Raw genomic sequence first — 19,089 nt, 5'->3', positions numbered from 1 at the left:
TTTAATTTTATTTACACCGTAGAGTTAGGACTCATGTCACAAGTGTACGCAGGTGGGTTTGCTCGAGCTCTATCTTGTGTCCTCTTTCTTGTCGGGGCGAAAACGAGGCAAAGAGTTCATGTAAAGGAGGCAGCCGGTGCTGTGTGTGCCAGGTTTGTTTGTCACATCTCCGCCTGTCTGCGCCTTATGCAAATGGCCAGGGGGCTGGGAGGGACGGCTCCATGGGAAACTGCTGGTGCTAATCCAGCATGTTGAACAGGGGAGGAGAGGAGTACTTTTCAATAAAGCACCCCCACCCCTCTGTCAAGTCATACACACACATGTACACGCACACACACTCAGACACACACACACACACACACACACACACACACACACACACACACACACACACACACATGAACAGCATGTTTCTCATCCTATGTGTGTGTATGCTTTTGAACAAACATCACGGGGGGCAACACAAAGACGCACACATGAGTTAGCTTCCTCTCTCTCACACACACACACACACACACACACACACACACACACACACACACACACACACACACACACACACACACACACACACTGAACACCTGTTTCTTTTCTGCGCATCCAAACAGACATGCTTTAATATGTGAACAAATCCCACGATCTTAAGACCCACTCTCAATCCGCTGGGTGTAATACCAGGGTGCTTTCAATGAGATAACAACAACCCTCAGTGTGATCGGCCTGTACTACCACGTAAAGATAGACTAATAACACGCTCCATCCACAGTCCATGACTTAGACCTATGAAATGTATGCAAATTTGTGTGGGAATACACAGATCTGAGAGAGCTATTTAGGACTAGTGCATTTTCAGACAGCCTTCTTTTATTCCCAGAGCTCTCTTCAACTACATTTTTGCACACAGACGCAGGCTGTTGTCTGAGATCTTAAGTTTTTCTTCACTAAAGTTCCTCATCAAAAGAGGCTCTCATGAAACTTCTCGCCCCCAAATATATTTTGGTGAAGCGCACCCTACTGTCATAACGGTTATTAATTGTTTGACTTTTTAGAGAATATGTTTATTCACTCATATGTGTCTGTGAAGCTACAGCTAGGAGATGGTTAGCTTAGTTTAGCATAAAGTCTGCAACCAGGGGGAACAGCTAGCTACAACTAGTGCTGTAAAACTGCAAAGTTTTTTACAATTTGGTTTTTGTACGGAATAAATTAAATATAAAATGTTAACGAAGATGCTTTAAAGGTGGATAGCAGATTTTTGTAACCTTTGGGAAGAGCCAGGTTAGCTTACTCCAGTCTTTATGCTACGTTAAGCTAACCGTTGTTTTGATCTTCTCATGTAACTCTTGGTTCAAAATGTTGAAGTATTTCTTTAAGTGGATTGCATATTCCCTTTTTGTATTGAAATCATGAGCTCTACCTTGTCTGCACCCAACACTGACACTATAAATCACCCCTCAGTCATAAACCAATGATAAACCCGCACAAATTCTTCCGTAATGAAATCCTGCTAGATAAAGTGCAGATAAATTCATTACCTTATTCCAACAGCACAAAAGATGAATATGATGTTCCTGCCATAAAACTTGGGGATGTGACAGAGTTCTTTGTGCTGCCATTGGCTCGTGTCCAACAGCCCAGTCCAGCCTCTCACAGGGTTGTGTGAGAGTACTCGCTGTGCTTTTCCCTTCTCCATCCTCTCAGACGCATGTTGGAGATCCACAAGGCGCTGTCACCTCTCCTGGATCCATGAGGGTAGAAAAAAAGCTGGACAAACACAAAGGCAATCAACAAATCCCCTTTGCTTGAGCTTTGCGAAACATAATAGGGCCAAATCATCATCTATTTAGCTTCGTCAAATCACTGACAGCAGGCCTTGATAAAAGAGAGTGGAAAATATGTAGGGTACAAGACGCTGCCAAGACCCTCACAGACCAAAGCCCCCTATTGAAGCCAGATGTTGACTCAACTGGCCAATTTTGATAAATGGCATGATGATTACCATTATAGATCGGGTAATTTTATATCAGCGTGCCACATTGTTGGTCCTCTTTAATGATAGCCAAATGAACTGTGGTTTGTGCCCAAGGCCAGGTGGGTTTTACTGTGATTAGTGTGCCGCATGCAGTGCCTTAACCGGCCGTTGGGAGGGCGCCCGTGCTGCGGACAGGGCACCTGGTCCTGTGGGCACGGCTGACGGTGCCCATTGTTGTCATCAAGTGTCCAGCTGAGCCCTGAGCCCGTCACACAGGCCCATAATGAGACTTAATTGGTGCTTTAGCCTAACTTTTGCCTCCTTCAATGTCCTCAATCCCATTAGGAAGGCTTACTTGATCAGAGCTTCATGTACTTGACACAGTGACCCAGATGGATGTTACCTTGTATGACCCTCCGAGGTACCAGCAGACTGCTGTGGTCCAAACACGTCTGCCGCCCATTCCTTAGGGATTGAGGTATTACAGTAGACTAGCTGGAGTAATACCACAATGGAGCATGTGGGTAGCACGGGTATGTGGGGTCATGGGATCGCTCCAGGACGAGAAAACTAATGTTTGCTTTTAGGGAGAACTGTCACAGACACACTTCTGAGAATCAATGAAATCCAATTAGTTAATACTTAAAGTCAGAGTCGTAATTCCTCTGATTTGGCGGTGTCCTTATTCCACCCCTGCAGCACTTACTCACTTGGTTCACAGGCGTTCCTGAGTGAGGTGATCCTGAACGTTGCTCCAGTTATCTTGCACTCTAATACAGATAGTCTGTTCGCTCATCTGTTTTAGGCTCCGTATGGAAATCATTGGGTTGAATCTAAAAAGAAAATAGAAAAACTCTCCCGAGTGTTCTCTGAAACCCTCTTCACCCTAATAACTTTCATACAGTCTCTAAATTACAAAGAACAGTTCAATATTTTTTGTATTTCCCTGCAATTTCCAGCCAGCTGGCTTGAACACAGAAATATTTACCTGCTCATCAAACAGGAACTTTTATATTTAGGTCTGAAATTGCAATCATTCAAAATCAAATAAAACAAACACAAGAAAGAGCCATCACATGAAAGTCATTTTTGTAGCATAGCTCATTTTATTGTTTAAACAGTTTTGCATAGGAAATATATCCACTTCCAGTAATTGACTGCAGTAAAAACAGCTGCTAGCAGTATAGGCTGGATATAACAGTAACAATCACAAAAAGTTGAGCCTTTATTTACACTGATTTTAATCTTGTGGCAATTTTAGCCCCTGCACCAAATGTAACCAGCTTGAAGGCATCGCCTAATGCTCGGCGTTTCTAAAATCAATAAAAGAAGGGATATCAAGGCCTTCGCTATACAGTTCACGATGGACACCTGTGGCTCCTAAACTGTCAATGAAAAGATAAAAAACAAAAAGGTTTCCAAAAAGTCCTCTAAAACATACATTCAGATACATACATAGACCTTTGCACACACTTGCAGTGTAACTACGATCACTACTGGAGAATGTTTACATATTGTATTGTTGGTGTTGTTGTTGTTGTTCGTTATATATAATTCCACCATGATTCATGAAGTAGAAATGTGTGCGCAGAGGGACGTAAAAGTGCCACAAGACCCCAAAATAAATCAGCCCTGCAGAGAAAACTGGTGACTAATCTTAAGAAAAGACATCGTTTCATCCTTTCACTGCTCTTAATGTAGCACTGACCCCCCCCCCCCCCCCCCATCCCCCGCCCAAACTCCCCCTCCTGGAAAAACTAAAGAAAAGATAAGAAGAATGAACATTTCCTCTCAAATTTTGAACAAGCCTAATGTGGGCATTGTGTGCTGACATAATTAATAAATCGCAACAAAAAAGCATCATCGAAGTACTAAAGAGCATATTTCTAGATGAGTTTGCCACTGTACTGTGTGATGGTATTTTTCCTGTCACATATGAAAGTAAGTCTATCACATTTTACAATTATGTACAATAGACACTTGGACAGCTTGAACAGGCACTGCATTGCTATCTTTTCTTTTGGTGAATGTTACATCCTGTAAAAATGCTGGTTTTCATGTTTTATAACAACCTGATGCCAAGTGACTAGCAGCTAGCCAACGTATAGAAGGTGTGTATTGCTCGTGTAAGATGAAAATGAAGTTTTCATATTTCCTCTAAGTCTGCATGCATACGCCCTCTCAGTCCCTAGAGTGTGTGACATTCAGTTAAAAGGAAAATCACACATATTGCATGAGTGCCACAGGTCCTCCTTGCATAAAGTTGTCCTGTTTCTTGACGATCGCAGCGATCAATGACATAATACTTTCTAAAATAAGGTTGTTGTGAGTGTCAAAATCTGCCTTGAGTGCAGCTCTTTCTGATGGATTACAATTTCATAAAGTTTCAAGAGCTTTTCGAGAGGCTACATTCACACCCTGCGTAGCAATAGAAATACGTAACCATGCCCAAATACAATAGCTATGATCAGCTGGAAGGTACAGTACCCTATTCTGAAGCACCTGCAGTAGGTTTGTAGTGTAAATGAAGTGCTTCCTACATCACATCAGACATAGACAGCATGTGGAATGTGCAAAATGAGTGATGCCTAGATGATGTTACTGATAGTTAAAGAGATATTTCAGAGCGTCGTCTGCATACGAACAAACTAGACAGCTCAACATTGGCCGGCCGAATCTGATCTAATTTGAAATGTGGCACCAATCGTCTCGCAACATTTCCTCTGAGAAGAAACAAAAAGAAAGAAACTATCTGATAGATTCATCGAGGACGTTTGTCACTGCAGATTTTTACCCTGCTTCTCACATAAGGTCAGGTGCAATCTGGGGCCTTTTCTAGCGGTTTAGTGAAGTCACCTCCCAGCTGCTACAAGAAACACACTCACACCAAGATCTTGTTGGACAAGAATTCACACCCATTTGCAAAAAAAATGAGATAAATCACATCACACTCGCTATGGCCACACTATGAAAGAACAATTCAAATATCCATGATGTTTCCCAAATGGAAATATCTAAGCACTAACCAAGATCAGAAATAATAATATTAATACTAAACAAAGCCTTCATTGTTGTTGATGTTTTATATTTATGGATCTGTATAGAATATTTCCCCCCTTTTTTTTACTTTACATACAGGAATACAACTGATGAAAACACTTTAAATTCTACGAATCTGGAAAAGCTGGAGAGTTCTAACTCAAATCCAGCCTCCAAAACAAAAACCTAATTTTTTTTTTTTCCTAAAATGGAATTGACACATTTTCCCCCAGAATTGAAGATTTACAAATAAGGGTTTAAGAGGAGAACTCTCGAGAAATGTTTACAGTGTACAAACTCCTGTCCTACGGCAGGCTTTTTTTTTTTTTCAATAGAAAGACCCTCATCTTCTCTCGTTGTGTCAGAGGCACTCGATCACACATCCAGCTCACAAAGTCACACACACGCGCGCATGCACACGCACACTCAAGCTGCCAAAGCAGAGCTCAACCCCACAGACTACCGCTATCGATGCAATCAGGATATTTACCTTTATGTACAGTCTCCTATTCAAATAAACACCAACAGCACAGTGACCCTGACATTGTTATCACACACGCACACACAGGCAAACACACACCCACTCACAAACACACTTGGGGACAATGCACGTCAGTGGGGTCTCCAATGGCCGAAGGCTGCAAAGCACTTATAGTTTTTCTTCTAAAATAAAAAATTAAAGAATCAAACAACAAAAAAAGACAGAACAGTGCACATAGAACGGGGTGACTTTTAAAAATGTTTTCTGCATAAGAAATCTGGGTGAAGACGGAGAGATTGAGCTTGACTTGAGGATTATTTTAAAAACGATTTCTGCTTCTAAGCCTTCTGCTTACGACTGCCGGCTCTCCGAGGGGAACTTTTCTTTCACGATTGTAGGGAAAGAGTGCAAAAGGTGTCATAGCAGCATGGGAGGCGCTGCTCTGTGAGAAGAGACTTTACATTAGCAATGGTAAGATAATGATTGATATAAATAATGCCCTGTATTACGCCTGAGAGGTTTAGTTTAAGACTAAAACACTGTACGGGGGAGAAGACGATTGCCTATGTGCTAGTTAAGTGCTATTTTTTCTTCTAGTGGATTCTATTTAAGCTCCTACTGGGCTACAGGACATGAAGTTAGGTAACGCCATGCTTCTGCGGGTCCAATGTTTACTTCAACGGCTCTCTGCTGGAGAAGTATCTCAGGAATTCACATATGTGCATATCGTATATACATTTATACAAATCTACTACTTATAAAATACTTTCTAAAGGCTTGCTTGAGCCTGTCTGGAACTGATTGGACAGGTCTCACTAGCATTAGTCGGTGTGTGATTGTTGCGCAGGTCACAGGCCACTTCACTGATGTGTTTAAGGCATCTACTTGGGAATTGCATTCGGTGACGTCTAGAATAGTACGGCGTAGTACTCGATACAAGCGTGCAACGGTATCCGTCGTCAGTTGCAGCTTCAAGGGATCTATGAGAGAATGGGATTCCACGCAAAAATGATTTCTTAAAATGATTGTCATACTCAAGTCAAGCCGTCTCTCCGGTGAAAAAATTAGCTCCTTCAAGGTCACATGCTAGCACCCCAGGTGGAAAGTTGAAAGTAAGAGTCACAGTAGACCAATCAGTGACTTTGCAGCCGTATAAAGACCAAGGGTGCATTTTGTTTCAATAAGTACTTCTAGAAAAATACTGCCCCTCCCCCTAAAACTCCCGAATTCAAAATACACCGGAACACGTCTCACCGTCATTCGGTTGGCCAAAATGCTAAAGAAAGAAAAAAAGAAAAAGACCTTGTCATACACTGCATAGAAAGCAGTCCCCACTTTGGTCAATAAAAAAGGAAAACACCCACAACAACAACAACATCATCAACAACAACAACGACAAACAACGATATCAACAAAATAAATGCATTACAATATTGTCTATCTCCAAACTAGCCTCTAATAATTGACGCATCTATAAGCACTACCTACATAGGCAAAACTTGGTATTGCATAATTTTCATAATTCTGAATTCCACCCTCCACAATAGTAATTGGAAGATGAACAAAATGAGCATCAAACAAATAATGAAAACAAAAGATGACAGGTTATTAGAAAAACCACCAAAAATACTGAGGAAAAAAAAAAATGCTGGTTGATTACAAACTTTAAAACGGCAACTATACACAGCCTTGATATGCAATGTAACTGTGAGATAGAGTAGTACATGAAGTTAAAAATCAACAATTTCATTCAGAGTACAAAACAATTCTTATCATAAAAATGTTAATTTTTTTCTATAATGATAAATGCAGCAAAAACAAGTGTAGTGATGTCTCTATATTCAAAGGCAAGGCACGTAATGTGGACTATATGTCATCGTGCAAATTAAGAGTATTGGAGAGATTTTCCTTGTATAAATATGTCTGGACTGGAGAGGCAATGGCTGTGAACATGCCGTGCACAATTCTAGATTTCAGGGATTTGCCACCACCTGGATTCATAATTTCAGTTTTAAACCTCTTCCGCTGCAGAGTCAACCTTGCACAACTGTAGCTTTACACACAAGCCTACTGTACATTTGCATGAATTGTACATTTCCATGGTTTAACACTTTGCATTCCATATATTTGTTTGTAAACATAAGCTTTAGAAGCTGATGGCCAAATGCATATGCTCTTGATCTTATCGTGAACATTTTTAAAAACAATGACATGTCATTTTTATACACGATGTGTGTCTCATTTCTTTACTTATCATCGTGTTTTTTTTTTTTTTTCTTCCCCAAAAATAAATTAAAAACTCCCCAAAATGGGAAGGGCTCAAAAGAAGTGCTGGTTTTGCTCAGCGCTGCACAGGTAGCTCAGTGCTTGCCTTCAACTGCCTTTCACACTGGATGTTGTTCTCATGTGAGAAGGCGGACTGAAATCCAATTCAAATGTTTTCTTAAACATTTTACCCATAAAACCATTTAATATTTCCCCCCTTCCTTTAGAGTCTTAGGGTTGACAGACTGATAGCTTCCCTTCAAAAAATTCAATTGCACTTGCCTCTATGGAGAGTTTCTTATTCTCCGTCTTTTTAAATCCTTTTGTAAAGGAGTTGCAAATTCTTTAATGGAGGGGTCCAATTTCAAGCCAAACATTTAGTGTTTTTTAAAAACCGCATCAAGAGTTCTCAACTCTCGCCGTAAGTATTCACGTTAATTCTTGAAGTAAGTAGCAGTAAAGAATAAACAAAGTCAACACATTTTTCTGAACAAAGAGTCGTATCACAGTAAACTGAAATCAAACGGAAGAAGAAACACTCTGAATTCACAATTTTTGTTGTTCCTATGGTGTACACAGTGAATCGTTTCACGTGGGAAAGCCTCTTTTCAAGAGGTCTGATCGGAGAGCTTAGAGTCTCGGAGCCATCCACCAGGCAGAGGTTGTCGATACGCAGATCTCTTCACTTGTGTGTGTGTGTGTGTGTGTGTGTGTGTAAATCAAGATTTTACATCTTCCCCCAGCATGGAAAAATAGTAGGAATTGCCGCTAAGAGACTAGAGTGTCATGCAATAAAACATTAAGGCATCTATACATCACAGTATTTGAATGGATTGAAAAGTTCTGCCAACACAACAACTGACTGGTGGGTGGGGGGGGGGGGGGGGTGGTGGATGTGTGGGCCGGGCGGGGCGAGGAGACAGCAGACCTGAAGCTTTTTCTCTTTTCTTTCCTCCGAACCAACCCTCGTCTTCACTTCACGGCCAGTGTCCTTCATGGGGAGGGGACATGGAAGGGGCGAGATTGGGAGTTAGGGGACGATTGTGCAGCTCGTGCTGCTTTGCTGGTTTCATCCATGGCTGCGGACACCTGTAGTGCTGGCTGTGCACCACCAACACCCCCAGCCACGCATCCACCCTGGGGGTCATCCGGCCTCTGTGTGTTCAGTTCCCCGTCTCTGCGGGGACCAGGGGCTCACCAATGATGTTTATGCTGTAGTTCTGGTGGACATTTGTTGGCAGAATCGGAGTCCCGTTCGACACTTGGAATGGAACTAAGCTCGCCCAGGTACCAGGACTGTGGAGAGAGAGAGAGAGACAGAGAGACAGAGAGACAGGGACATAGAAAGAGAGAGACAGAGAGACAGGGACATAGAAAGAGAGAGACAGAGAGAAAGAAAGACAGAGAGAAAGAAAGAAAGAAAGAGAGAGAGAGAAACAGAGAGAGAGAGAGAGAGAGAGAGAGACAGAGATTAGTCACATGCCATTAACTTGTTTGTGCAGCAAAATCAGATTCTTTCTTTCAATTATCCTGAACACTGCTTCGCTAACGACCAGCATCACTGCTCTGCTGACAGTCATCAGAGTTCAAGGTCTTATTTTTGTTTTGTTCAGGCAGAGAGGGCTAAACAAAAAGAAAAATGGCAGCACTAGCTCATTAATCTAAACTGAGGTGATTCCACTTGATTCCCAGTGAAGGGCATCATGTGGGAGAGCCGTCACGCAGGCTCTCTTCTCTGCACTGATGGCAGTATAGAAAAGCATGAGGGGGGGGGGTGTTATTGGTGGTGGTGGTGGAGGAGCAGGGGGGTTGTGGGAGGGGTGGGTTCCTACACAAAGCTGTCCCATCCCTATTCATCTCACGCTAATGGCAAAACAACACAGTGATTGTTCCTGGGGAGCAACGGTGCTAACTGAAAACGCGAGCGGGAACAAACAGCATGTTGTTCCCGTGGGGTGCTGTGCTACGTAGATGTCAGATAATTAGCCCCCCCCCCCCCGCCCCCTTCTCCCCACAGGCCCCCAGTGTGCTACCCCCCTCCCACCTCTCACATCCCCACCGCTAAGTCTGAAAATACCTGCGTCGCACATTCTCCACCCGGTTCACTAATAACTAACTTTTTGCGACGTGCGATGTAGGATAAAACCTACATGGATGAAGACAGACGAAGAAGAGCGGGGAATGACGCAGGACATACACAGTGAGGGAACATGTGGACGAGAAGATGGATGAAGAGGAGGAGAGTTGTTTTCAAAAGGAACAAAAAACAAAACAAGGCTAAAGTGTGAAGATAATGGTTTGCAGAAGTGGAACAGAGACGTGACTCTTTGTGAAGCTTCACGATTAGACAACACTGTCTGCACTTATGAAAGCCGCTGATCAACCAGTCTGCATTTTATACAAATCACGAGTCACCGCTCTTTTACTTGAAACAATGGAAGTGCAAATTTCAATTCACCTCGTGGCCTAAAAGAGTCAGACTCTTTAATAAAGATTGAAAGAAAGGAAGCCAGAGAAGAGAAGATGTATTCAAAATAGAAACAAACATCACTCAAGTTTCAGATTGACTTTGAGTGCAAAGAGTTAAAAACAACCTCAAGTCTAATCCTCTCTAGTGTTCTCCTCCTGCTGTCCAGCCCGTCCTCATGCTATCCTCTCCCCTGCTTTCTCCCCTCCCTCCTTCTCTCTTTCACTCTGCCAGAAATCATCGGACAGGAAAGGGAGGATTAAGTTTTTCCTACCTTGCTGAACAAAGAGAGTACAGAGTGGCCAAGGGCTGCAGCTTTCTCTTTCCCCCGTTCGCTTTCTTTCTTCCGTCCTCCCTCCCTCCGTGTTTCTCTGTCCTTACGAGACTCCTCTCAGGTAATGGCTTACATTAAGGAGGACCACACAGCTACAAAAGCAGACTCGCAGGCCTTTGTGCGCACTAAACCGGCAGATCGGTTGTAATCTTGTTATAATCGATGGCTGTCAGTCTGTATCTGCCTCCGATAACCTAAAGCTGCACCGGGCAGGACTTTCATGTAAAGAACTCTTCAGGCTGAATCCACTGCACATTGAGATTTTCAGATTTGACTGAACTTTGAATACAAACTGTCCTAAAAAGCAGAAAGTACGGGCTCCATCCAAAGAAAGTCTCTCTTCAATGCTTGACATTGTGCTTTTTGTGCCTTTTAAATCAGTTGGCATGATGCAATCACATACAGGACATGTTGATGGATTTTTGGAGCCACATTACAGGAATTGCTGTTCCACTTTGTGAAGCAGATCCCTTTCGCTGCAATCTGGACAAGCCAAGAATTTGCTTTAAAACGCCAGTATTTCTATTTGTTTGGTCTCGGTACAAGTTGTTGCTTTCTGTTTATGTATCTGCACTCTGACCGCCACTGCTGTATTTCCTTAGGTAACCTTCAAGATGGCCTCCTCTTGCCCTGTCCAAGCTCCAAAACCTCACTAATTCTACTCCCTGCGAGCACAGCCCGGGCATACAGCGTGCTTCGTTTAAGGATTAGCTCCCTAAATTAGATTATCTAATGGCATCTTAATGGATTGCTGACCCATTTCCTGCACAATGGCAACATGCGAGTCTGGCAGCGTTTTAATTTGGGGGCTAGTACTGAAGAGGCATTGCTTAGCGCTCCGTTTAAAGGGCAAGGGAGATAAAAGAGAAATCCCACTGATTCCATCTAAACTTTGGAGCGGTTTTACGTAAATAATCCGTCAAAGAGGGAAAAAACTAGAATAGAATTACCATGCCATCTTTGTAAGGAAGTTATCTAAATTCAGTTGGGATCTTTTTTATCTGTGCTCATTACTGTACACTCACATGGAGCAAAGAGGAGGAGTCAGCTGCTGTGTGAGGGGAGTAAGAGACCTCGAGCTGCTGCAGGGGACATTTTCTCTGCTACCTCCACTGGCCTATTAGGAGGCCTGCTGAAGGGGGTTCTGCTGTGTGTTTGTAACTTCAGCGGGCACAACATGATCTCTACACACACGTACACACAAACGCTCACACACCGATGATCTACACTTGTATGGAAAAGACGTAACAGGAAAAGCTCAGCGTGCTCGCTCTGCCATGGTGAAATGGTTCAGGTTTTTCCTCCAGAGGGGGAGAGATACAGTATGGAGGCCGGGGGGGAGATGAAGGGGGAGGGGGAACTTTCTGTAGCTTTTAAGTTAACGAGAGTAAAGCATGACTTCAGCATAAAGTCAAACAAAGCTAAGCTTGTTAAAATGTGGAAAGTAAAACATCCTCACGTGGCTGAAAGGCTGACCTGGAATGACTTCTTTTATTCTACATGGTTGGACTTCATTTGTTCTAATTAGCTTCATCAAAAGTTGGTGTTATGAAAAGAGAACATTTTGTTTTTGTCCAAGAGGACACAACCCTGGATCAAATTTGGAATAAATAGAATTTGACAAATTCTCAGAAAAATCTCTGAAACAAAAGATACAAAGATCTATTTTGGGGGGAAACTGATGCAGGATAGAGACAAAACAATCGTAAAAAAGCCGAGGCGTCACACGGGGGAGAACAAATCCAATGACCTCTTGAAAGTAGAGCAAAAAAGAAACATCTGAGAAATTAAAAACACTATAAATTACTGGGGAAAAAATGCAAGAGTGAAAAAACAGACTTGGGTATCAACACTTATATCCACAGATCAATTAGATTTAAATGAGAATTAATATGCGACATATGTGAATTTCTAAAGTGTAAGGAAATCAAGAAAATCATTTATTATCTGGTGTTATTCACTGAAGTGTGTGTGTGTGTGTGTGTGTGTGTGTGTGTGTGTGTGTGTGTGTGTGTGTGCGTGTGTGTGTGTTGGTGTGGTGCACGAGAGACAGAATGAAAGAATGAAAAGGTTACCTTTGCCAAGTAATCCCCAAAGTGTCGTCAGTGGCACTGGGGCCATAATGCCTGCCGTTTTGAGTCACGCTCCAGTCACACTTCCTCAGCTGTCAATTGAAACCTAGCAGTCAGATCACTGGGCCAAGACAACTTCCACTTCAGATTACACTACAACTCAACACAAATGCATGCAGAAGAGCCTAGGAGCAGCAGGAATACAAAATGACTCCAGAATGAGTCCTAGCGGTTACTGACAATGTGAAGAATTCAATATTTTCTGGGGAAAATGACAGTAAAATCAAAAGCTATGAATAAAACAGACATAAAGAAAAAGCATGCAATCACAGTTAGTGGTGACAGCTAACCTGGAAATAAAACACTGAGTTAGTTAGTGACAAGTGAGTGGAATCATATCGGTAGTTCATCTGTGAGGGGGGGGGAGGGATGCTGAGCCGATGGAGCCATGCAGTCCGCTGGATGCATGCACGCTGTCGATAATCATTGCTCCACTGTAAGTGCACTTTCAGATTCAGGACGGAGTGCTCATGCCCTCAAGCATGCAGACTTTTTTTTCATTAGCTAAACTGTTTTTATTGATTAGGGGTCAAAATTACAATGAAGTTAAACAGCACACTCTCACACATACACACACACACACACACACATGCACGCGCGCTTTAACTCAACCCCCCCCCCCCCACCTTTTAAGACATGACAACCTTACATACAGATTACAAATTACTGCAACAAAAAAGCCACACACAAACTGTGTCTCCTTTGCATGCATTATGCGAGCACACGTGTCGGCAATCCAGCTGAGAGCTATCTCTGCCAATACCAACCTAACCTTGCCCTGTGGTCAACACATTCATTTAGTAATGCATCGGGAGAAAACTGCACTGTTAGCACTCTGCGTACAGCGGCAGACGTTTCACAGAGGCTCTTAAGAGAGATTTAATCAGAGAGACGCATACGCTGAATATTCAAAGCCATTTGCAGCGGTCAAGAAGCACCTGGATGAACACATCAGGAGACGATGATGGTTTCCTACTTAAGCCATACTTAAATACAGCGATGTGTTTTTGTTATGTGTCTTTATTTTCTTCTGGAGCTGATGCAAAGAAGGGGCAAGAAAGAGAATTGTAGGGGTGAATCTCAAAAGCCTTTCAAGGATGTAATAACTGGGGCTGCAACTCTCTGCATCCATTAATATAATTATTCTCTACATTAAATCGCTAAAATGTCAAAATATTGTGAAAAATGTCTTTCAATGTGTAGTCAGTCAGAAAGCCAAAGATATTCACTTTAATATGATATAAAACAGAGAAAAGAGGACGTTTATATTTGAGAGGCTGCATGAAAAATTACTTTCACGATTAATCGATTATCAAAATAGTTTGCGATTATTTTTTCCCGTGAATGGAACAGTCAATAATCTTTGCAGCTCTAGTAATGGCGGCTTTACTTGATCAATAGCAGCTAAATAACACTGAACATGAAACAATGCATCTTGCTCCATGCAGTGTGTTGTCTCTGTATTCAGGGAAGGTTGGGAGACTAAACCCCCACGACGCTCCCGCGCTCTCCAGCCTGACAAAAGCTTGGAGAGAATGTGCGGGTTGGGCCAGACGCTCGGTGCCACCGCATCTCGAGGGGCTCGCCATCTGTCCGCTGGCACCGGCACATCAGAGTGGCAACGGGCAGCGAGGGGAACAGGGGGACGGAGCCGGGGAACGTTAGCAAACAGATGCGGGCAGATTGTGGATTAGGATCCTTCCTTAGATAATACCAAATGACATCTGATCATGGATCTTTCCCTGCGGAATGCTCGATGGTGGCGTTCCCTCGAGGGGTTAACCAAGGCGAGACATGAATGGAGGGTTTTCACACATTCGCTGCCTGGGAATCGTAGAGCAGGTGTGGGAGCGTGTGGTGGTGTTGTTTTGTTTAGTTTTTTTCATTTCTGAAGCCTTCTGTGCGTGTGTGTGAGTGTGTGTGAGTGTGAGTGTGAGTGTGTGTGTGTGTGTGTGTGTGTGTGTGTGTGTGTGTGTGTGAGTGTGAGTGTGAGTGTGTGTGTATGTGTGTGTGTGTGTGTGTGTGGATTCTATTTTAGAGGTGCCACATTTTAAAATAGGCTGAAAAGTTAAACTACCAAGTTATCAGATGACTATCAAGTTATTTCATGAAATAATATAATTATTATTCATAGTAAGGCTGCGACACATTTTTATTATTGATTACTCTGCTGATTATTTTCTAGATTTATCATTTAGTCTAATAAAAAATAATAGTGAAACATGTCAGCAGTGTCTCAAAGTGTCTGGTTTTATAAGTCAAAAATGCACAATTAAAATTCACTTTAATATGATAAACAACAGAGAAAATCCATATTTATAGGCTGAAAACGTTGATTATTTTTGTGACGGTTGATCGATCAGTTGACTGATTGTTGCAGATTAACACCGCAGGAGCAGTCTGAGAAAGGATCAGCAGATCTAATATAATATATATATATTGTATGTGTGTGTATATGTTGTTCTGACAGCAGCAGCGGTACATGCAGTGCAAGTCATGCAGACACGCAGATAAAGAAGTTTAAAAACCTAAACTCCATATGTGCGACGTGTTTCTCTTTCCTAGCGACAAACGGCTGCAGCTAAACAACTAAAAGTGTCGGTAAGCCTCACGGATCCCACACAATAAACATCCCCGTCACCAGACGAGGACAATGACAGAGTATTGGGTGAAAGTGTTTAGTCCTGAGGGACTTGGCTCGGTGTCGGCCCGCTCCGCTCCGCGAGGCCAGATCCCAGGCCGTTAAATCACACCACAGAAAACAAAAACAAGTGTGACAAGCAGAAGCATGATGAATCAATGAGAAGACTGTTTAGAGTTCCTTAAACTGACAAGAACATTTATTCATCTGGATATAGCATGTCATTATTCTCTTTGCACCTTCCACAGAGATCCGAGCTGATTGTTTCTTTAACCCGAAAATACTTTACGTTTTGTCCGTCAGGGCAACAGCATCACAAGTGTTTTTTAGGATAATTAATGATTTTATATTAAATTGATTAGATTATCACTACTTATATATCTGGGGGAAGCTTGGGACGACATGCTGCTGTCTGCTGTGGTCACTTTGTGCGTCCCTGAACAAACTGCAGAACATCAGCCGAGCGAGTCCTCCCTCTCCTCCTCCTCCTCTCCTCCCTCTCCTCCCTCTCCTCCCTCTCCTCCTCCGAGTCAAACAAAAGCGTCTCATGACCGCTGACAAACATCCACCGATATATTTTTTAGTCTGATTTTAGGAAACAAATAAAGAGCAAAAAAAGGCAGAAAGAGAAAGGTAAAGAGAGAGGAGTGAGGACACAGAGGCCAGCTTTGTCATTTCTACTGAACATAAAAAAAGGCGAGCTGAGGAGAAACCCAGCAATCATTCTGTAGCCGCGTGCAGATGCATTCAATTAGTTGTGGTTGGAAAAGCCTTGGCCTGAAACCAGTGCTTTCAATAAGACGGGGTGGGGGAGAGCACTCTCTCCCGTCCGACAACACAGCAACACTCCTAAACCTCGCAGACACACACACACACACACACACACACACACACACGGGGTGACCACATCTGCCTTCGGGCCGCTGCTGGGGCAACCGCGTGACGCCAACGCTAAATATTCAGCTTGTGTACGGTAAATGAGTGCACTGATTACATGTGGTATGTGTGTGTGTGTGTGTGTGTGTGTGTGTGTGTGTGTGTGTGTGTGTGTGTTTCTAAAGTAATGTGTGAAGGAAAGAGAGCTGAGCACATTACTCTCTCAAAGACACACACGTCTCATCCATCATCTGAGTCGTGGACGCACGATGACAACACCATCATTTCCTGATTTACTTGAATAAAAACTTAGGAAAATATGTTGGTTTTTTTCTACACTGCAGGATTTAAACTCTAACACACTCAACATGATATCTTATATAATCATTAATATTAAAATATCATATATATATATATAAATATAATTTACTTATAGCTAATGACACAGTGAGGATATTAAATGTCAGAAGTGTTAATAATACTGAACACTTTGTGACGCTCAAATCTATAATGATTATAAACATACTTTTAATTATGAGCACTTATAAATATTCAGAATGCTTTACAATAATAATTATAACACATTATAAAACATTTTATAATGATTATATACTCATATTTTAGATGTAATGATATTAAATTAATTGATACTTGATCTTATAATTAATTATAAAATGCTTAATGTATTGAGATTATTGTTATAAAGCATTATGAATATTTATGAGTAACTATAATTATACAGAGCTATAAGCAGATTATAATGCATTATAAGTACGTTTATAATGTGTTATAGATTTTATTATCGCTATAACCTGCAATCTTTATCCGTGTTAAAGCTCAAACCTTTGCTGAAAAACGTGATATGTTGCTAATATTTTATGCTCATAGTGAAGGCGATGCTTCAGCTCTCTGTGATCCAGCAGCGCTCTGATATAACGAGACCCTTTAATGTTTCCAGCAAATCCAATTCAGAGTGCGACAGGCGTCTGTAGAGGGCAGGGATTCACGTCTGATGTGCGGGGAGATGGGGGACAGAAAATGAAAGGATAAGAAGAGCAGGTGAGTGCTGGAGGGGGGGGGGGGGTCCTCACCTGTTGCTGGTGGAGGAAGGCGGGATCTCTGGGGCTCAGGCCTACGAACCGGTTAGCCGTCGGGGTGCCGGGGGCTGAGTAGCCTGGGTAACATGCCATCACAAAAACACAAATACATGCTTGCATTATAATTAGCGTTTGAAGAATGTATCCACAGTGACTCACGTCGTTTGTCAACGTTACAAACAACCAGCAGCACGAGGAGCTTCCTACAGGTTCAAAGTAAGCATTTTGCAAACTTTTCAGACTTTGTATGAAAGGGTGTCGGTGTAGATGTGTCCTCGGGGGGGGGGGGGAGAAGGTGACTCACCTTCTGTGGATGTGGTGATGGGCTTGGTGTCTGGCATGGAGAGCGAGACGGGTCGCACGGCGCCGTGATGCGGGGAGGGAGCCAGGACTGGGGTGAAGTGGCCCGGGACTTTTCCTCCCACCTGACTACTGTTAGGCTGCAGGTGAGGAGCAGACGACAACACGATTCAGCACACACACTTTATTTGAGATGATTTATTTGGTCCAGATTTAAGGGATGAGTGGTCTGCTTCATCTCTGGGCTTCGTCATCTCTGGAATGTTTACATTTTGATGTTCATAAATTGACAAATATTAATATCTGCCAGTAACTTGCGTCTAAAAACTAAACATACTAAAACAGGAAAGATGAATTAAGACAATCATGCTGAGCCAAAGATGCTCCAGAAGCAAGAACGGCACTAAAACCCGACGTGAGGACAAACTGAGACTTTTACAAGCTCTTGTTCGCTTGTAAATGTGCAGTTGGGCAGATCTCAATAAAACAACACAAGCATGTAACAAACTACAGTTTTCCAAACGCTTAGCACTGAACAAACTTAGTGTCCTTGTTTCTGGAGGGGGGGGGGGGGCTCCTCTTAACTGCTCAGTTTAATTATAAAGTCCCCAACAGAAGGTGAGGACCGCTCACTTGAAGCTCCGTCTGAAGAAAAGATTTTAGTACTTTCAGTCGCTGTGTTGTCACAGTTATTACTAAAACTCTGGGGGGCTCGAGCAACAATGCATCCTCAGTCACTGACGATGGATTTCCTACATGATTTTAAACAATCATTTTAATGCCGCTCATAAATGGAACTTAGGAGGAGTCGGCCCTGAAAAGGCAGAGAGCTGCGGAGGTACAATGGCGTGAATGTGCAAGTATATATATAGAGAAAAGGAAATAAAGGAAGCTAGTGGGAGCGACCCTTTCAGACGGCTGGAGACCGTCTGAGGCGTTCACTTCAGGGCCGCCCCGAGTTCAAAACTCAAACAGGCCTTTCTGCAAAAGAATCGTGTCCACAGGGTTCCCTTCGATGTGAATAGAATGTTTAATTAGAGTGTAATATAATCTGCGTTAAAGCAAGCATAAAAACATTCTGGCACTCGTCCATGGGATTATAAATGCTGTGTTATTTGCTGAGCCTCCTCCCTCCCTCCCTCCCTCCCCCAACTGGTCTTCCAGTGTTCCCTCGTCCCGACCGGACCCCACCTCACTAGCCCCCCTCTGCTTTCTCCAGCACCCCAGCAGAGGGCCAGTTAATTCTGCACAAGAGCCAGGCCCCGGCAACGGCAAATATTTACAACCTTTATCATTCCCCGCGGTTTTTCTCTCGAGTAACAGCCCCCACCCCCTCCACCCCTCTAACCCGCTCCCGCTCTGGAGATGGAGCCGTCTACGAGGCCTTTGTTTACAGTGAGAACAGCGGGGATATAAAACTCACATAAATATCACACGGCTCTCTCATCTACAGAGACGCCTGCTCTCTCTCTCTCCAACACACTG

The 19,089-nt window shown here is 42.8% G+C and overlaps 1 protein-coding gene across 10 annotated transcripts in view; it reads right to left on the bottom strand.

The window, feature by feature from the left end:
- Window positions 1-3,055: 3,055 nt before the first annotated feature.
- The window catches only part of LOC115023429 (nuclear factor 1 B-type-like), a 57,667-nt gene continuing 41,633 nt past the window's right edge, over window positions 3,056-19,089 (bottom strand). For 6 of the 10 annotated variants that reach the window (XM_029454389.1, XM_029454390.1, XM_029454388.1 and 3 more), the window contains 4 exons: window positions 17,609-17,744; window positions 17,299-17,399; window positions 12,634-12,722; window positions 3,056-9,053 (listed from right to left, as the gene is read on the bottom strand). In XM_029454389.1, the coding sequence (XP_029310249.1) occupies window positions 8,921-9,053; window positions 12,634-12,722; window positions 17,299-17,399; window positions 17,609-17,744 (459 nt within the window). In that variant the 3' untranslated portion in view covers window positions 3,056-8,920. The remainder of the gene's footprint in view (window positions 9,054-12,633; window positions 12,723-17,298; window positions 17,400-17,608; window positions 17,745-19,089) is intronic. The other 4 variants (XM_029454391.1, XM_029454392.1, XM_029454395.1 and 1 more) reach the window with 3 other exon arrangements.

Source organism: Cottoperca gobio, chromosome 18, assembly GCF_900634415.1.
Source record: "Cottoperca gobio chromosome 18, fCotGob3.1, whole genome shotgun sequence".
Lineage (NCBI taxonomy): Eukaryota > Metazoa > Chordata > Actinopteri > Perciformes > Bovichtidae > Cottoperca > Cottoperca gobio.
Note: the sequence above shows the minus strand (reverse complement) of the source record. Positions and strands in the feature narration are given on the sequence as shown.